This window comes from Engystomops pustulosus, chromosome 2 (assembly GCF_040894005.1).
Source record: "Engystomops pustulosus chromosome 2, aEngPut4.maternal, whole genome shotgun sequence".
Lineage (NCBI taxonomy): Eukaryota > Metazoa > Chordata > Amphibia > Anura > Leptodactylidae > Engystomops > Engystomops pustulosus.
In genome coordinates, this window is record NC_092412.1 from 64,664,606 (window position 1) to 64,678,589 (window position 13,984).

General features: G+C 42.3%; 1 protein-coding gene across 1 annotated transcript; it reads left to right on the forward strand.

Annotated features, from left to right (window-relative positions):
* The first annotated feature begins 1,089 nt into the window (after nucleotides 1-1,089).
* Nucleotides 1,090-13,984, forward strand: DNAJC14 (DnaJ heat shock protein family (Hsp40) member C14). The gene is made up of 7 exons (XM_072135035.1): nucleotides 1,090-1,284; nucleotides 4,440-5,898; nucleotides 8,087-8,193; nucleotides 8,974-9,093; nucleotides 10,286-10,446; nucleotides 10,581-10,683; nucleotides 12,272-13,984. Exons 2-7 carry the CDS (start codon nucleotides 4,507-4,509, stop codon nucleotides 12,501-12,503), a joined length of 2,115 nt encoding a protein of 704 aa, XP_071991136.1. The 5' UTR covers nucleotides 1,090-1,284; nucleotides 4,440-4,506; the 3' UTR covers nucleotides 12,504-13,984.

The following is a 13,984-nucleotide window of genomic DNA, read 5'->3' on the forward strand; positions in this document are numbered from 1 at the left end:
TCTGGACCTCTCCAGTATTCACCCTTTTACCCCTGTACAGGGATCTGGACTTCATAGCAGAGAGGTTGCAAGGCCGCTTCCACTTGTGGTGGTCCCAGTGATGATAGCAGCTGGCCAACCGGGCACAGAGACACCGGTACGTTGTACCAAGGGGTCAAGCAAAGTGAGGTGAAGTAGGCAGTCCGAAGTCGAGGCAGGAGGCCTTCAAGAGACATGCAGAGGGTCACGACAGGCAGCGCAGGTCAAGGTACAAGCCAGGGTCGTAAACCAGGTAGCACAGGAACAGAGTCAGAAACAAGCGGGGGGGTCACACACAGAGGGTCAAAAGGAGAACACACCGAAAAGCAGCACTAGCAAACCAGGACCCTTTGCTCAGGGGCTGGGGAGCAGGGCATGCTGGGCTATAAGGTTGTATGTGAGCACTGATAGGCTGAACAGCCATTGCCAGTATACGCCTTTGCAGGAGAGAGAGGCGCTGCTTGTACCCTAAGGGGGGGAGGGGGCTGGGGGTATGTTAAAGGGTATGATATGAGGAAGAGCTTCTGGTTGAGTATAATATGGAGGGGAACTTCTGTGGACACACTATGAGGAAGAGCTCACTAACAGAGGGAACTGGGGGGGGGGGGGCACATTATCAGGGCCACAATGTGAGGAACAGCCGCGTGCAGTGAATAATAAAAGGGGAGCTCTTGGGGGCATAATATGAGAGGGGGCTGAGGGGTGCATGACATGCTGGGGGCATAATAAGAAGGGGAGCACTCTATCAGGGGGCCACAATGTGAGGAGTAGTTGCTGGGGCCATAATATGAAAGAGAGCTGCTGGGGATAAGGAGGCAGAATAAGAAGGGGAGCTCCTGGGGGCATAGTGTGAGAGGGAGCTATGGGACACAATGTGGGGGGGGTATGCTAGGAGGGCTATGCACGCCCTAACTTGTGTCCATCTTTCTCCACTGTAAAAGTTGTGAGGTAAGTGTACTGTGATGATCAGCAGGTGCTTCTCAGGTGACATGTCTCCTCCAGCCTCCACCTCCGGGCCGCCGCCAGACATGACACAGCAGCTGTTGAGACTTTCCTGCGCTGCTCTTCCTCTCACACAGTTGAAGTCGCTGAGGCGTGATGACGTCACCCGCACGTTGACGGTTTCACTACGTCAGTCCCGGAAGTGATGTTGGGCAGCGAGTGTCCGCTTGTTGCAGCGGCTCGGAGCTCCCGGGGCTGTAACCGGTGACCCGTGCAGAGTGTAGCCAGCGGGGGAGCTGCCCCTTCTCCGGAGCCGCCCGGCTGGTAAGGGTGTTACGTGCACACTCTCCGGGTGTCCCACCCATCCATATGTCACCCACCCCGGCCTGTCATACACATAGCACACAGGCGCTGCTGTGAGGCATAGGACATATTGCTGAGCGTGCATGTCCGCCGTGTCCATAGAGAGGGACTTCTAGTACTGTAACCATCGCTTTAAGGGTCTGGGGGCTCTGCCCTTAATAGAAAATGTTTTCCCACTGCTGCCAGAGAATCATTGTGCACTCCGTGCTGACATGTGCATGAAAACCATAAAATAGCTGATGTGATGTAACAACTATTGTGTGTATTGTGCATCCTGTAGCCAGGCGGCCAGACACGTCACTTCCATAGACTAACAGCAAGTTCATGGTAGAAAGACAGGATTCAGCCCCAAGTTTCTGCTGCAGATTTTCTGTAAAACCTCTTGTTTTAACAGACACCAATTGTGTTGAAGATAAGCGGTACAACCTGTAGGAGACTAATAGCAAAAGATTAACATTCTAAACAAATCTTTATTAGACTCAATTTATACGACCATATTGGGGGCTATGATCTGGACACAAAAATTGCCTCCACAGCTCTCATAGAGGTCTATTACACCCAGTCACGGTGAGCACACCGAAAACTAAGCAGGTGACCACAAGACCTATTTTTGGCCTTATATTGTGCTCTCAGTAGCCTTTGGAAAGGAGAGGGATGAGCACCCCCCTCTCTACGTGTAAATGAGGCTTTAGAATGTTAAAATATCAAAATTCATATCTCCCAATGAATATATAATCCATGTATATCAGATAATTGCAGTCAGAAAGTGCCCTTGGTAACCAGTTTTTAGCAAGTCATCAAATTTCGAATACACGCATGTAAAGTAATGGTTGTGTATATCCGCCAGCGGTCAAGGGGATGGTTTATATGGTAGACTAAGTGTGGTGTGGTTTGAACTTTTTGTGGGACACACACACTTTCATAGGAGTTTTAGACGCTGTTCACACGATTACTTTTGAATTGCTCTCAGAAATGCAAATTTATGTGCATCGGGAAGGAGCTTCTCCCAAAGCGACGCCTAAATGTTTGCTTTGGGAACAAGCAACACGTTTTGCGTTGTTTAACAAAAAAAAAGCGTTGCACATTGCCATACGCAAGCATTTCGGTCTATGCTCATCTATGTGTTTGGGAGTAGCACCTCACCACTATGCTTGAATTACGATTCTAAATATGTGTGCATGAAGTCTTATGATTCTCCAGAATTTTTATTTCATGGGCAATTTATGTATTTGCCAAGACAGATGTGTCAGCAGAGGTGACTGGTAGAAATGAGTGGGATTGCTTTTTTAAGTTCGGGTGCGTCCCACACAACCGACATTTTGCGGGATTGACGTCCTTGCAGCCAACCTGGGTCTTCCCACGAACTAAGGTTAGGCCCTATCCATGGAATAGAGCCTAACTTGCTGACAGTGGGGGTCTCAGTGCTGAGACCCCCAGAGATAGCGAAATTGAGGGGTCCGTCGGACTAATGGAGCAGACAGCTGTGCGTTACTTTTCTGTTCCATTAATCTCTATAGAGCTGACAGAGATAGGTGAGTGCAGCGCTCGGCAATTTCCGTTGGCTCCATAGAGATTAGTGTAGCTGAACGGTCTTGCGCGGACATCTGCTCCATTAGTCTGACGGACCCCTCGTTTTCGCGATCTGTGGGGGTCTCGGCACTGAGACCCCCATTGATCAGCAAGTTGGGCCCTATCCCGTGGATAGGGCCTAACATTAGTTGATGGGTAAACCCCTTTAAAATCAGTGTGTGATTATGGAAAAATTAATCTGGTGAAATTATCCTGTGGATGGATTCTTTAAGACAGAAGACCAACAGCAGACTTCTCCCCATGCCTTTGTTTCAATCCATAGTTCTGGAGAGTGGGATTGACGGAATCCATACTTAAATTGTCAAGTTTATAATCTGATCCTGTTCGAAGGTATAAAATGTTCAGGAGTTAAAAATAAATTATCCATTACCGTATTTGTTTATTTCCGCTAGTGTTCCAGAGTTAGTGCTTCTCTGGTGAATCACCATTCTGATTTATATGCCTACAGCAAACACGTACTGTACTGGCACATGACCATTTCAGACAATCGGTAAACAGTAGTGATGCTACTCGACACAGCATGTCCCATTCCCTGAGTGCTGGGGATCCCAGACTTGTTAACAAGTCATGTTATATGAATGTGTTAGTAAGAATTTATTTCCTGGAGCAGATCTTCTTCAAGGCTGTTGGTAAGACCAGCAAAAGAAGGCACCAGAATATAGTAATCATGGCCTAATAAATCTCCTGTTGTAATAAACACTTATCCCATAGCCACAGCAGTAGTCTGAGACCTCCAACATGCAGGTGAGAGGGGCAGACAATCCTCTGAATTGTCTGGGACTGAATAGGAAGGGCAGGTGTGCATGCTTGTGTCATAAACTATATGTAACCTTAGGCTGCATTCAGTTGTGGCAGTTAAAACTATATCACATCTGCATAGTAAAGAACTTTTTTTTGGTGCAGCTTATGATTTTACAGGTACAAGCGGCTTCATACGTGTTTAACTCAACCGTCTTTCACCTGGTGAATGAAGAAACTCAATGCAGTTCTTTTCAGTGCAGATTGTGATTGTTTTAACTGTGGCATGTGAACATGTATCCTCCTATTCCTATGCAGATGGAAATGACTGGATCATGACTGTCGGAATATGTCCATATATTGTATGTACTAATAAATAAGTAGTCCATGATGTCTTACCCTTAATGTTTATTTAAAAAAAAGATAAAAGGAGCAGGAAAAAATAATGCAATTCTCCTCCTGTTAATCCCTGCTACTTTAGTGGTCTATGCCAATTTCTACTTCAAGCAGTAATGATGTGCTGCACATTTGACCTCATAAATGAATTGACATTAATTCTGCCATCCGGGCTTCCTGTGTCCATGTGCAGTACATAATCCATGCAGAAACTCAAGGCGTCTAATGGAACCATTGTGCTGGAGTAGCACAGGATTCATGAGGTGCCTATATGCCGTATCTGTATGTAGGTATATTTCCTCCCACTGCCTCTATTTTGCCTGTTAGAGGTTGCACTATTTTAGGGCTTATTTATTTCTGAAATTAATGTCTGAATTTTGTTTGTCATGCAGGTTAAAGGGAAAACGATGAATGCAGTAACCTAGCATCTATTGTGCCCCTTTGGTGGGACTGAAGAAGATGGAGAGTCGTGGGCTAGCCACCCCATTGCACCCATATTGCAGTAACTTGCATGAAAGGAATGGTGCACATCTATCCAGTTCAGGAAACGTCTGTAACCGTTCTACTTGTGAAGATGTAAGACACACAGGTGAACACAATGGCAACGACTCCCCTGACATGGCAACACAAGAGTTGGGAAATCATGTGCCTACTAACAGCAGCTTTCGCGATTCTGATGGGAAACCACAAAATTGTGGAGTGGCAGGAGATGTGTGGACTAATGAATTCCTCTCTGGTAAAGCGTCTGGATACAATATTAGAATTGAGTTTCACAATGAATCAAAACAGCAAAGAAAAACTGCAGCTTGTGATGATCAAGAGTCGCCACCACTTGTCAACTCTGGTTGTGGGTGTATTAGTGATGCTGCAGTTGGTGGCAAATACTCTGATATTAGCTCTCACGACTGTAGTCAGGACTGCCAGCATTTTTCTCTCTACCAGCAGCAGTCTTTGGATGATGAAGGAGGTGAAGATGAATTTTCTGGGCGACTTGCAGAGGATGATTTTTTCAAAGTAGTTGGGGGAAGAAGAGGTCGAAGAGGAAAAACCCGGAACAATTCCAGGGACGAATCTAAAAAGGATGGTCGACAAGCACTGTCTTCTAGCGGCAAGCACAAACTAGGCCGCAAGAAAAGTCATGGGGATGGGAGACACCAGCTCAGATCCCTTGTTCCTCAGCCATTGCTTCAGTTTTCCAATTATTGTATTCAGGTTCTTATTGACTTGGTGTTGTTGATTGGTGAATATGTGGAGTCGTTTGGCATGCTCTTGTATATCAGGGTCTGGCAACCTGCTCATGACTTAGGCAGTTTAAAAAGTCAATCATTGGCCTTTGCAGTATGGATAAAATATCGCACGAAGGATATTTGGGTCTGGGTTTGCTATTGTGCATCATGGATATTACGTGTGCTTAAGATGCTGTGCGCTCTGCTCTTCCTGCTGCTTATGCTCTCCGTGCGCTGTGCTCGAATGTGTTGGCACTATATCAAGAAAACGGTGGACAGAATTGGAGAAGATAGTAACTGGAGAACTTGGGTTACTGCTAAATTCTACACCCTCTGGGCCTTAGTAACACAAAACAGGACCTGTAAACGTTTAGTCAGTCTGCTCAGAAGATGGACAGGGAAATTATGGCCTTCTAAGTTTTCCACACAAAAAGATTCATCTTCATGGTCCTCTGCGGGATCGCCTACTACAGGAGGCCGCTTCCAGCCCAGACATGAAGTGGAACGTTTGCTTTCTATGGTTGATATTCCAGAGGAGGATTTAAACCCGTTTCAAGTGTTGGGAGTAGAGATGGAAGCTACTGAGGTAGAGCTTAAAAAAGCTTATCGCCAGTTGGCAGTATTGGTGAGTACTTACCTTTGTGTCAATTGTAAATGTTTTTTTTTTTTTTTTTTTAATTTAAACTGATAATTACCCGCAAAATCAATGTGACTTTGGTAATCTTGTTATATGGTCTCATTTCTTCTAAAATCAATGTTTAAAATTTACCTAATGAACCCGAAGGACCCTTCTGGAGGTTAGTAGGTCCCCTCTGTACTCCAGCTTCGCAGTCTGTTTTACTGTCTTCAGCATGCCCTCTGCTCCCTCAGCACTTCGCTGCCTCTTTAGTGATGTAATCTCACTGCAGCAGAGGAAGTTTTAGCACACAGAGGGAGTGGTAAATGCTGTAACAGCCTGTGAATCTGCAGCATTGAGTTGAGCTGCTCTGGTAATGCCTTTCAGAGGCCTTGTGGCTGTAGCTCATTGGCATAATTCTAAAAGTTGATTTTGGAAGGACGGTAAGAAGATTACCACAGCCACAGTGCCTGAATCTATTAGTAAGTGTCCCTGGTTTATCATGATGGATTTTGATGGGAGATTTTCTTTAACTATTTAAGCTATTAACTCTTGCCATGCATTTGCATAAATGTAAGTGCCTCTCCAGCTTTGTCTATTACTGGCCACCTGTAGCACTTCTGAGTAAAGTAAAGGAAGGAGCTATTACTACACTATTATCTAGCAGCGTTAATAGTAAATCTACCACAAAGGAAGTGGTAGATTTCCTCTAAAAAATGAAAAATTGATAAATTAGGTAAAATACAAAATATAATCATGCTCAACATTAAACCTTGCTGCTCCAGATGGTCTTGTCATCCCCCACGTGGTGTTTATTGACCTTTTATAAATTGACTAAATAAAAGAAATATATTATGAGGGTTGCATCAGAGATTCTGGCTTTCTCTGAGGCTACTGGCACACAAACATGTGCTATTCTAGTGCTGCACACAATGGACCCGTGGTGATTTTGTGGTCCTTATGTGATCAGTGTGTGATCTGTTGCCGGTCTGTGTCTAGCTAGTATGTAATCTGTTTTGCAGATCTGACAAACAATATTACTAGCTTGTCCCAACCTCTTGACGTTTCAGGATTGTTACCTTTCAACTGCACATATGCATGGCACAAGGAGGACATTTGTGTGCATTGTTTTCTCATAGACTTCTATGGAAAGGTTTAAGCTGCAAATACGGGGAGGAATAGGACCAGCCCGTCCTGATAGCACTTGGAATATAAACAACAAAAAATGTTTGTGTGCGTATAGCCTAAAACTGTATTATGTAATGTATTGTGCTTCTACAGTGCTTACTCCTGAATTGAATACAGTCTCCTTAGTGACAGACCTAGACACTGTCTGCTCTATTTCTCCTTCTGATGCAGACCCTGCTATGCCTGATCCCGCTATAAAGTTATGTCACTATAATAATTTATCAAAAGAAAGTTCTAGCTCAACAGTTTCACATCATTAAAACTTCTGGCATACTGCAAGGAAACGCATATCCTTTCCAGGCTATTTTTTTTTTCTTATTGTTCCTTTAAAGTTTTGCAGGGTACTTTCCACTGCTGCTGTATAATTCCCACCAATAGAGCACTGACCATTATTCTGCTGTGCAGTATAGTAGAGCAAGTGATAATTGTTCCCCACTGGAAAGCTGGAGAAGATTTTATGGGGAGCATTTATCAGGGCTTATACCCACTTTTTTTTTTTTTTTTTTTTTTTTATTTAATAATGGCAATTCCTTGGTAACCACTAACTATTTCTCTCTTAACACCACCTGTAAGGGTTATATATCTGTGGACATTACCTCATGGGGGACATATAAACTATAAAAAAGAGATACACAAAATATTAATAAATATTTAAAAATCGTAATTCCCAATTTAAAAAAATAAATAAAAATCCCCTGTTACACTATAAAAACTGGTGCTCTGGTGGTGGCAGTCGTCTTGTCCTTGACATGCGTCCACATGACTACAGTTTAAGGGGCTGTAGGTTCTGATATTGTCACTTGTGATTGGCTGCAGTGATCACATTTATGTAGACCAAATCATCACTGCGGGAAAGATATCACAGACCAGTAGAGAAGACATGTGGCACTGGGGTGGTCCTAAATTGAACAGGTTTTCTTTTTAATAATAATTCTTTATTTAGTGCCTACAGATTGCTCTGCGCTGATATCAAATCATATATAGATTTTATTTTTCTTTATTGGGTCAGGTTCATCCAGACAAGAACAATCACCCTCGCGCAGAAGAAGCTTTTAAGGTTTTACGTGCTGCATGGGATACTGTCAGTAATCCGGATAAGAGAAAAGAGTATGAACTGTAAGTTCAGAGATGAGAGGACTTGCCAGACATCTACATTACTGAGCCTATAGTGGGAGTCCTTTGTCACTGTGATGTTACTGTTGTCTATCTACATAGATAGTTGTGGTGGTATGTGACTCACATCAGAATTTTCATTTGCCCATACACTTTACAGAAAAGTTGGAAGAACCTACAAAACTATCATGTATATATGACTCCCCATTGACACATGAAGGAGACGTGTGAACCATTTAAAAGGAACTTTTAAGTCGGCTTTAAACTCTTATGTTCCATGTAAGCGGCAGAGCCAACTGTATAATTACATAGTATAGAGTTTCATGGCCCACGTGTTCTGCTATATATTTAGATCCACTCCCTTTAAAGGTTTCATACAAATCCTGCAGAAGAAAGAGACCGCTCAGTATAAAATGAATTTTACATAGGCAAAGTTAAAAGTCCCATAGCCTTTAGTGGTCACGGTGTTATGGCTTTGTACAGAATGGGACATTAATGAGATCTAAAACTACTACTTACTGCATACATTCGTACAATTACATTCAGTAAATGTATCTGTAATTCTCTCTAAGGAGGCTGTGGAGAGCTAGACAAAACCATACAATAATGTAATGTTAGGAACAACTGCATTTATGCTGGACTTGTATTTCATTTCATACTGGACAGCTAATATGCTAATTTAGGTAAATGTAGTTATATTGCAAGTAAAGGGCACATTCTACTATGCTTAAGATTTCCAGCGAACCTGCTCTGGTTTCTGACTCTACATCTGTTTCTCCCAAGGAAGCGAATGTCTGAAAGTGAGCTCGCCAAGTCCATGAATGACTTTCTCACTAAGCTCCAAGATGATCTGAAAGAAGCAATGAACAGCATGATGTGCAGCAAGTGTCAGGGAAAGCACAGGTACAATTCATTCAAAGTACAAGGATCCAAAAGTTTCACAATAACATCAAATTCATGCAACCTTAATACAGACACTTTATCATGTTCTGCTGGGGTTTTGTGCGAAACTGGACAGAAGAAGCTCTTTAAAGTCAAACCTTAGTCTTTAGTAGGAAACCTCCCATCAGAACACTACCTTAAGGTAGATCAGATGGGTGGTTCCTATTAAAATACTAAACCCTAATCTATCTTTGGGTAACCCTGCTTTGCTTTCTATACTAAGCTAAATTTTAGCTAATATGTACATTTTTCAGAGGCCAGCGGAAGAAAAGGCAACTCCACACCTGAGTAGCTTCTACGATCCCTCCTTACCTGTGCTCCATCAGTGCCTATGCACATACGTATAGCAGACATGGTGTACAAGAAAAGTTAATCCTGTCACTAGGTTCCTGCTTTAACCACATGTGCAAGATCTTTGTATACAGGAATTGTTAAAATCCCTTTACATCCCTTCTAACTAGGTCATATACAATGCAGGTAAATTCAGGTTAACATAGTATTTAAGCCTTAACCAGGCCACCCAGGGATTTTCTAATCCCAAAAAATCTCTTTAAATCAGTGGGGGTAAGACTCTTGTAACAGGATAGTGCTGTCATTTTATTAGTGGCTGTATCTGGTATTGCAGTCATTTGAATTGGTCAAAACTTGTAATAACGGGCACAGCCACTGCTAACCATATAGTGTTACTGGTTAGATATTGGAAGAGAAAACTTCTTGGCTCACCCGATACTGCTTCACAAATCCCACACAGACCAGGTGCACTTTTACTTAATAGCAGGAAGAAAATTGTATCAAGCGTGTGTGACACGTTTCCAGTGTCCTCCAACATTCTTGCTCATTGCCATGAGTAGGACTGTGTGATGACACTGTAAACGCGTTGGCCCAGCTAGGTTATACCTGTAGCCTGTAGCACGCTATTGATGTGAATAAAGCGTTTTTTATGGAATGGACTATGTATTTACAATAAAGACAGAGTTTTAACTATACCTGGTCACACACGCTGGGTTACATTTTTTCCTGCTATTCTATATGGTTCTGCGCCTGTTTAGCAAGGAACCGTCAGTGTATTGTAATAACATTTGAAAATAAAAAACTGAGGTAAAATGTCCCACAATGACATGGTGTCTGACCACTTTGTTTCCATTTGATGCAGGAGATTTGAAATGGACCGGGATTCGACCAATGCCCGGTACTGTGCTGAATGTGGGAAAATGCATCCAGCCGAAGAGGGAGACTTCTGGGCAGAATCAAGTATGCTGGGGCTTAAGATCACCTATTTTGCGATGATGCAGGGCAAAGTGTTTGATATAACAGGTAAAAAGCCTGAGGCCGTTGTGATATATTACAGCTGATTATTTCCCTTTGGTTTATTAGTCTATTCTCTGTGTAATAATAGCTGAGGCCGATTACAGGGTGGCTGTTAACATCACTCCTTTCTCCTCATTTAGAGTGGGCGGGATGCCAGCGCGTGGGAATCTCCCCAGACACTCACCGGGTTCCATATCACATTTCATTTGGTTCAAGAAATCCAACAAACACAGGACGACAAAGGTTTGGATTATGTTTTTTGAGGAAAAGTTGATGAAAACAGCTTAAACATGACATTTTTATTTTCCCTAAAACACAAGCAGATTTTCAGATTATGTATAAAAGTTACACAGTGTAAAGTTAGACCATACAGTCTAAAGCTGCTTCACAATATCTGATGCTGGATGACACATCTGTTACATTATTTCACTGTCTAGTCTTACTTTACACGTCTCTTGGCTTGCACAGTGGAAACATTTAGACCACAGCCCCATCCTCTGAAGTCACAGTCCAGGCATTTTTGTGGTGCACTTTGCTTAGTATAGCTCCCATACTTTCTGGAAGTTAAGAAAAAGTATTAAATCTTGATAACTTTGTGTAGTAAATAGTCCTTTTTTTGTTGACATGAATGCAGATGAATTAGTTTTAATCTTGTTTGGCTTGTGCAGCTGTCATGTCCCCCATATGCTGCAACTAGTAGATCACTAAATGCAGTTCACTAGAAAATCCATCATTCTGGGCTGATTCATGACCAAATTTAAATGAATCATTCTTGTTTTTTCTATTTTTTTTCAACATTTGCCTAGTATTCAAAAAAACCCAAAACCTTTGTTATTCAATATGTTGTTCTTATATTTCATGACCATGGAAATAATACTAGTTTTACTGCGTTCATTGGCGCTTTATGGATAGGCAATAATCTCGTGTTGAAATGGGATATACAAGCTCTATATATAGGGAAGGAATGGAAGTACACAATTTTGCTTGGGGTTTTGGAAATCTTTTGTCAAAGTTAGGCTTTTCTCATATACATTACTTCCCTCTATGTGATATATTATGGCTTAAATGGCACAGGTCTCCAGCTTTTACACCACTTAACTAGCAGAACCCTTAAGCAAAAATTACCTCTAAAGGCATGTAAAAATGAGCAGAGATTAGTCACTTTGAGCCTGGAGGGAGATCATCACTTGTGGTTGGTGTAGGGTCCCAAATAACCTGTGGGTTTTTTTTAATACCATTCCTGAGATTTCTGGTAGTTTAGTTAGGTAAAAACTGTTACCATATCCCTATAAAGGTTCCCCACCCCCAATAGATCCTAGATGAAACTGTCCAAAACTGGCCACTCGTCTCTATAGGATGGCAGATCTCTGGGAGGTAATTATTAATTATATTAATTTAATTTGCAAATAAGCCGCTGCCACAGGAGTTGATGCATTAATTCCACTTTCAGTGTTGTTGGCTGATTGACTGTTATCGCCTACATCCCCAGCAATACACATGGTCTTCAATGGTTTGATTACTCTGACCTGTTGCGATCAGCTAAAGGTCTATAGTATTGTACTGAAGTTGTAATCTGTGTCCCAACCCCGACTGCAGATTTGATCAACCGATTCAGTGATCAATGCAAATGCAGGAGGGGAAATGGGTGGAGAAAGACGCATTTTGCTTTATAAAATACATTACAAAGTTCTGCCTGTACTGTATAAGCTATAATCTACCTGTCCTTCTCGTGTATTGCTATTTAGAGCCACACCTACTTCATGTCATACCGGTAGACGACGTAGTTGTTGATTTCCTGACATTCATGTGAACCTTCTATCTTTCACTGTAGAGCGCCATCAGAAAGCAATCCCACCTCTGTTGCTGACTTGCAGAATCTCTTGAGCAGGATATTCCAAGGCTCTCCCGGCCAGATGCCCAATGGAAACATCTTCACACCTCCCCAGCAGCCACAACCACATGGAGCTCAGTCTCCTCCTGCTCCATCTAAACCTGACTCTGCACCCAAGAATGAAACAAAGACCAAGAGAAAGAAGAAAATGAGGCGCCCTGTACAGAGATGAGCAGCCGCCATCCATCCAAACTCTCGCTGTGAAGTCTGGTGTCTGGAGACATTAGATGCACAGCTTTATTGAAACTCTTAAGTGTCTAGTGGTATGAAGTTAGACTGCTGTATACTTACAGGAGCCGAGCTGTCAAGGGCTTTAAACATCTTCTTTCGGTTTTATTCCAGAATTTTGTTTTTACTTCGATTGCAGTGGGGACAACAGAAGCCTTCCCTTGCAGATCCTTTTAACACATCACTGACTTTTTATTGTTTTTATTTTCCTTTTTAAATAAAAAGAAAAATTATCTGCTCATCATACCAAAGATACCTGATGAGGACTTCTCTGAGCATGTAGTCTATGGGGGATTGGACTACCCATCTCTCCAGGGTTTATACAGAGGAACTTGGACACTACAATGGTTTTGCTTTGGGTAGTCTTTTGCCATGTTCTAGAAATTAATATGAATCTAGATTCCTTGAACGCAAAGTAATCGACATGTTTCTGTTTGCTTTACATCATACAAAGAAGTTGATACAGTGATGGCAGTCATGCTGCAGATTCATATATTTTGTTTTCTTTCTGTTCTCCTTGTTACTCTGTATCCCCTGCACTGGGTCTTCCGTCTTTTTCCTATCATATAGATACAATGAAAGCCCTTGAGAGAGCTTTTTCTACAAAATATTTTTTATCCTCATGTCAGTTTGATCAAGTGCTGTAGTTAACATGTGATTTTTTTTTTTCCTTTTCACTAGGGTTTTCCTAACAAGACATGCTATAATTTGGTGAATGCCAGTGGTGCGCTTAGAGGATTAACTATTTCTCTATGGCTATGCCAGATATAGCTTAGTTTGGCAATCTCTGGAAGTGACTGAAATGCCACGTGTGAACGCACCCTGATGTTTACCTTGTGTTTTACAAACACCTGTGAAACACATGCAATCGGCAACAAGCACCCAGTGTTTTGCATTGTGAATATGCAAAACACCGGGTGCTGGTTACTGATCGGATGCTTTTCAGTAGAAGAAACGTCACTCTGTGTTTGTAAATGCAATGCAAACGCCATGTGAGCAATTGCCCTAAAGGTGCATACAGAACCTGCTGCTTCCTACATTTTGCTGACCTGGACCTTTGTTGTGATTTGTAGGAGCCTCGGCAGTCGCGCTATTCAGCATGCTCTTTTAGGACAACCCCTATTTAAGGGATTTTTTCATATATTTATGTGATAAAATAACAAAACTGAATCTGTTTCCACCACTTCTGCAACTTTTCAACTCTAGTGGTCTCCCTGGCCTGCCTTGACTGTGCCATCCCTGCACATTTGACTACTGTAACCAATCGTTGGCCTTAGCAGTCCTGTATATACAGACATCAATGATAAGGAATGTGGTTGGCTGCAGCAGTTGTGCACATGGTGGGTAGTTCATCACTAAAAAACAGAATTCCAACTGTATAAGAGTTATTTTGTAATTTTATTACAATTTCCTCCTTGACCCACA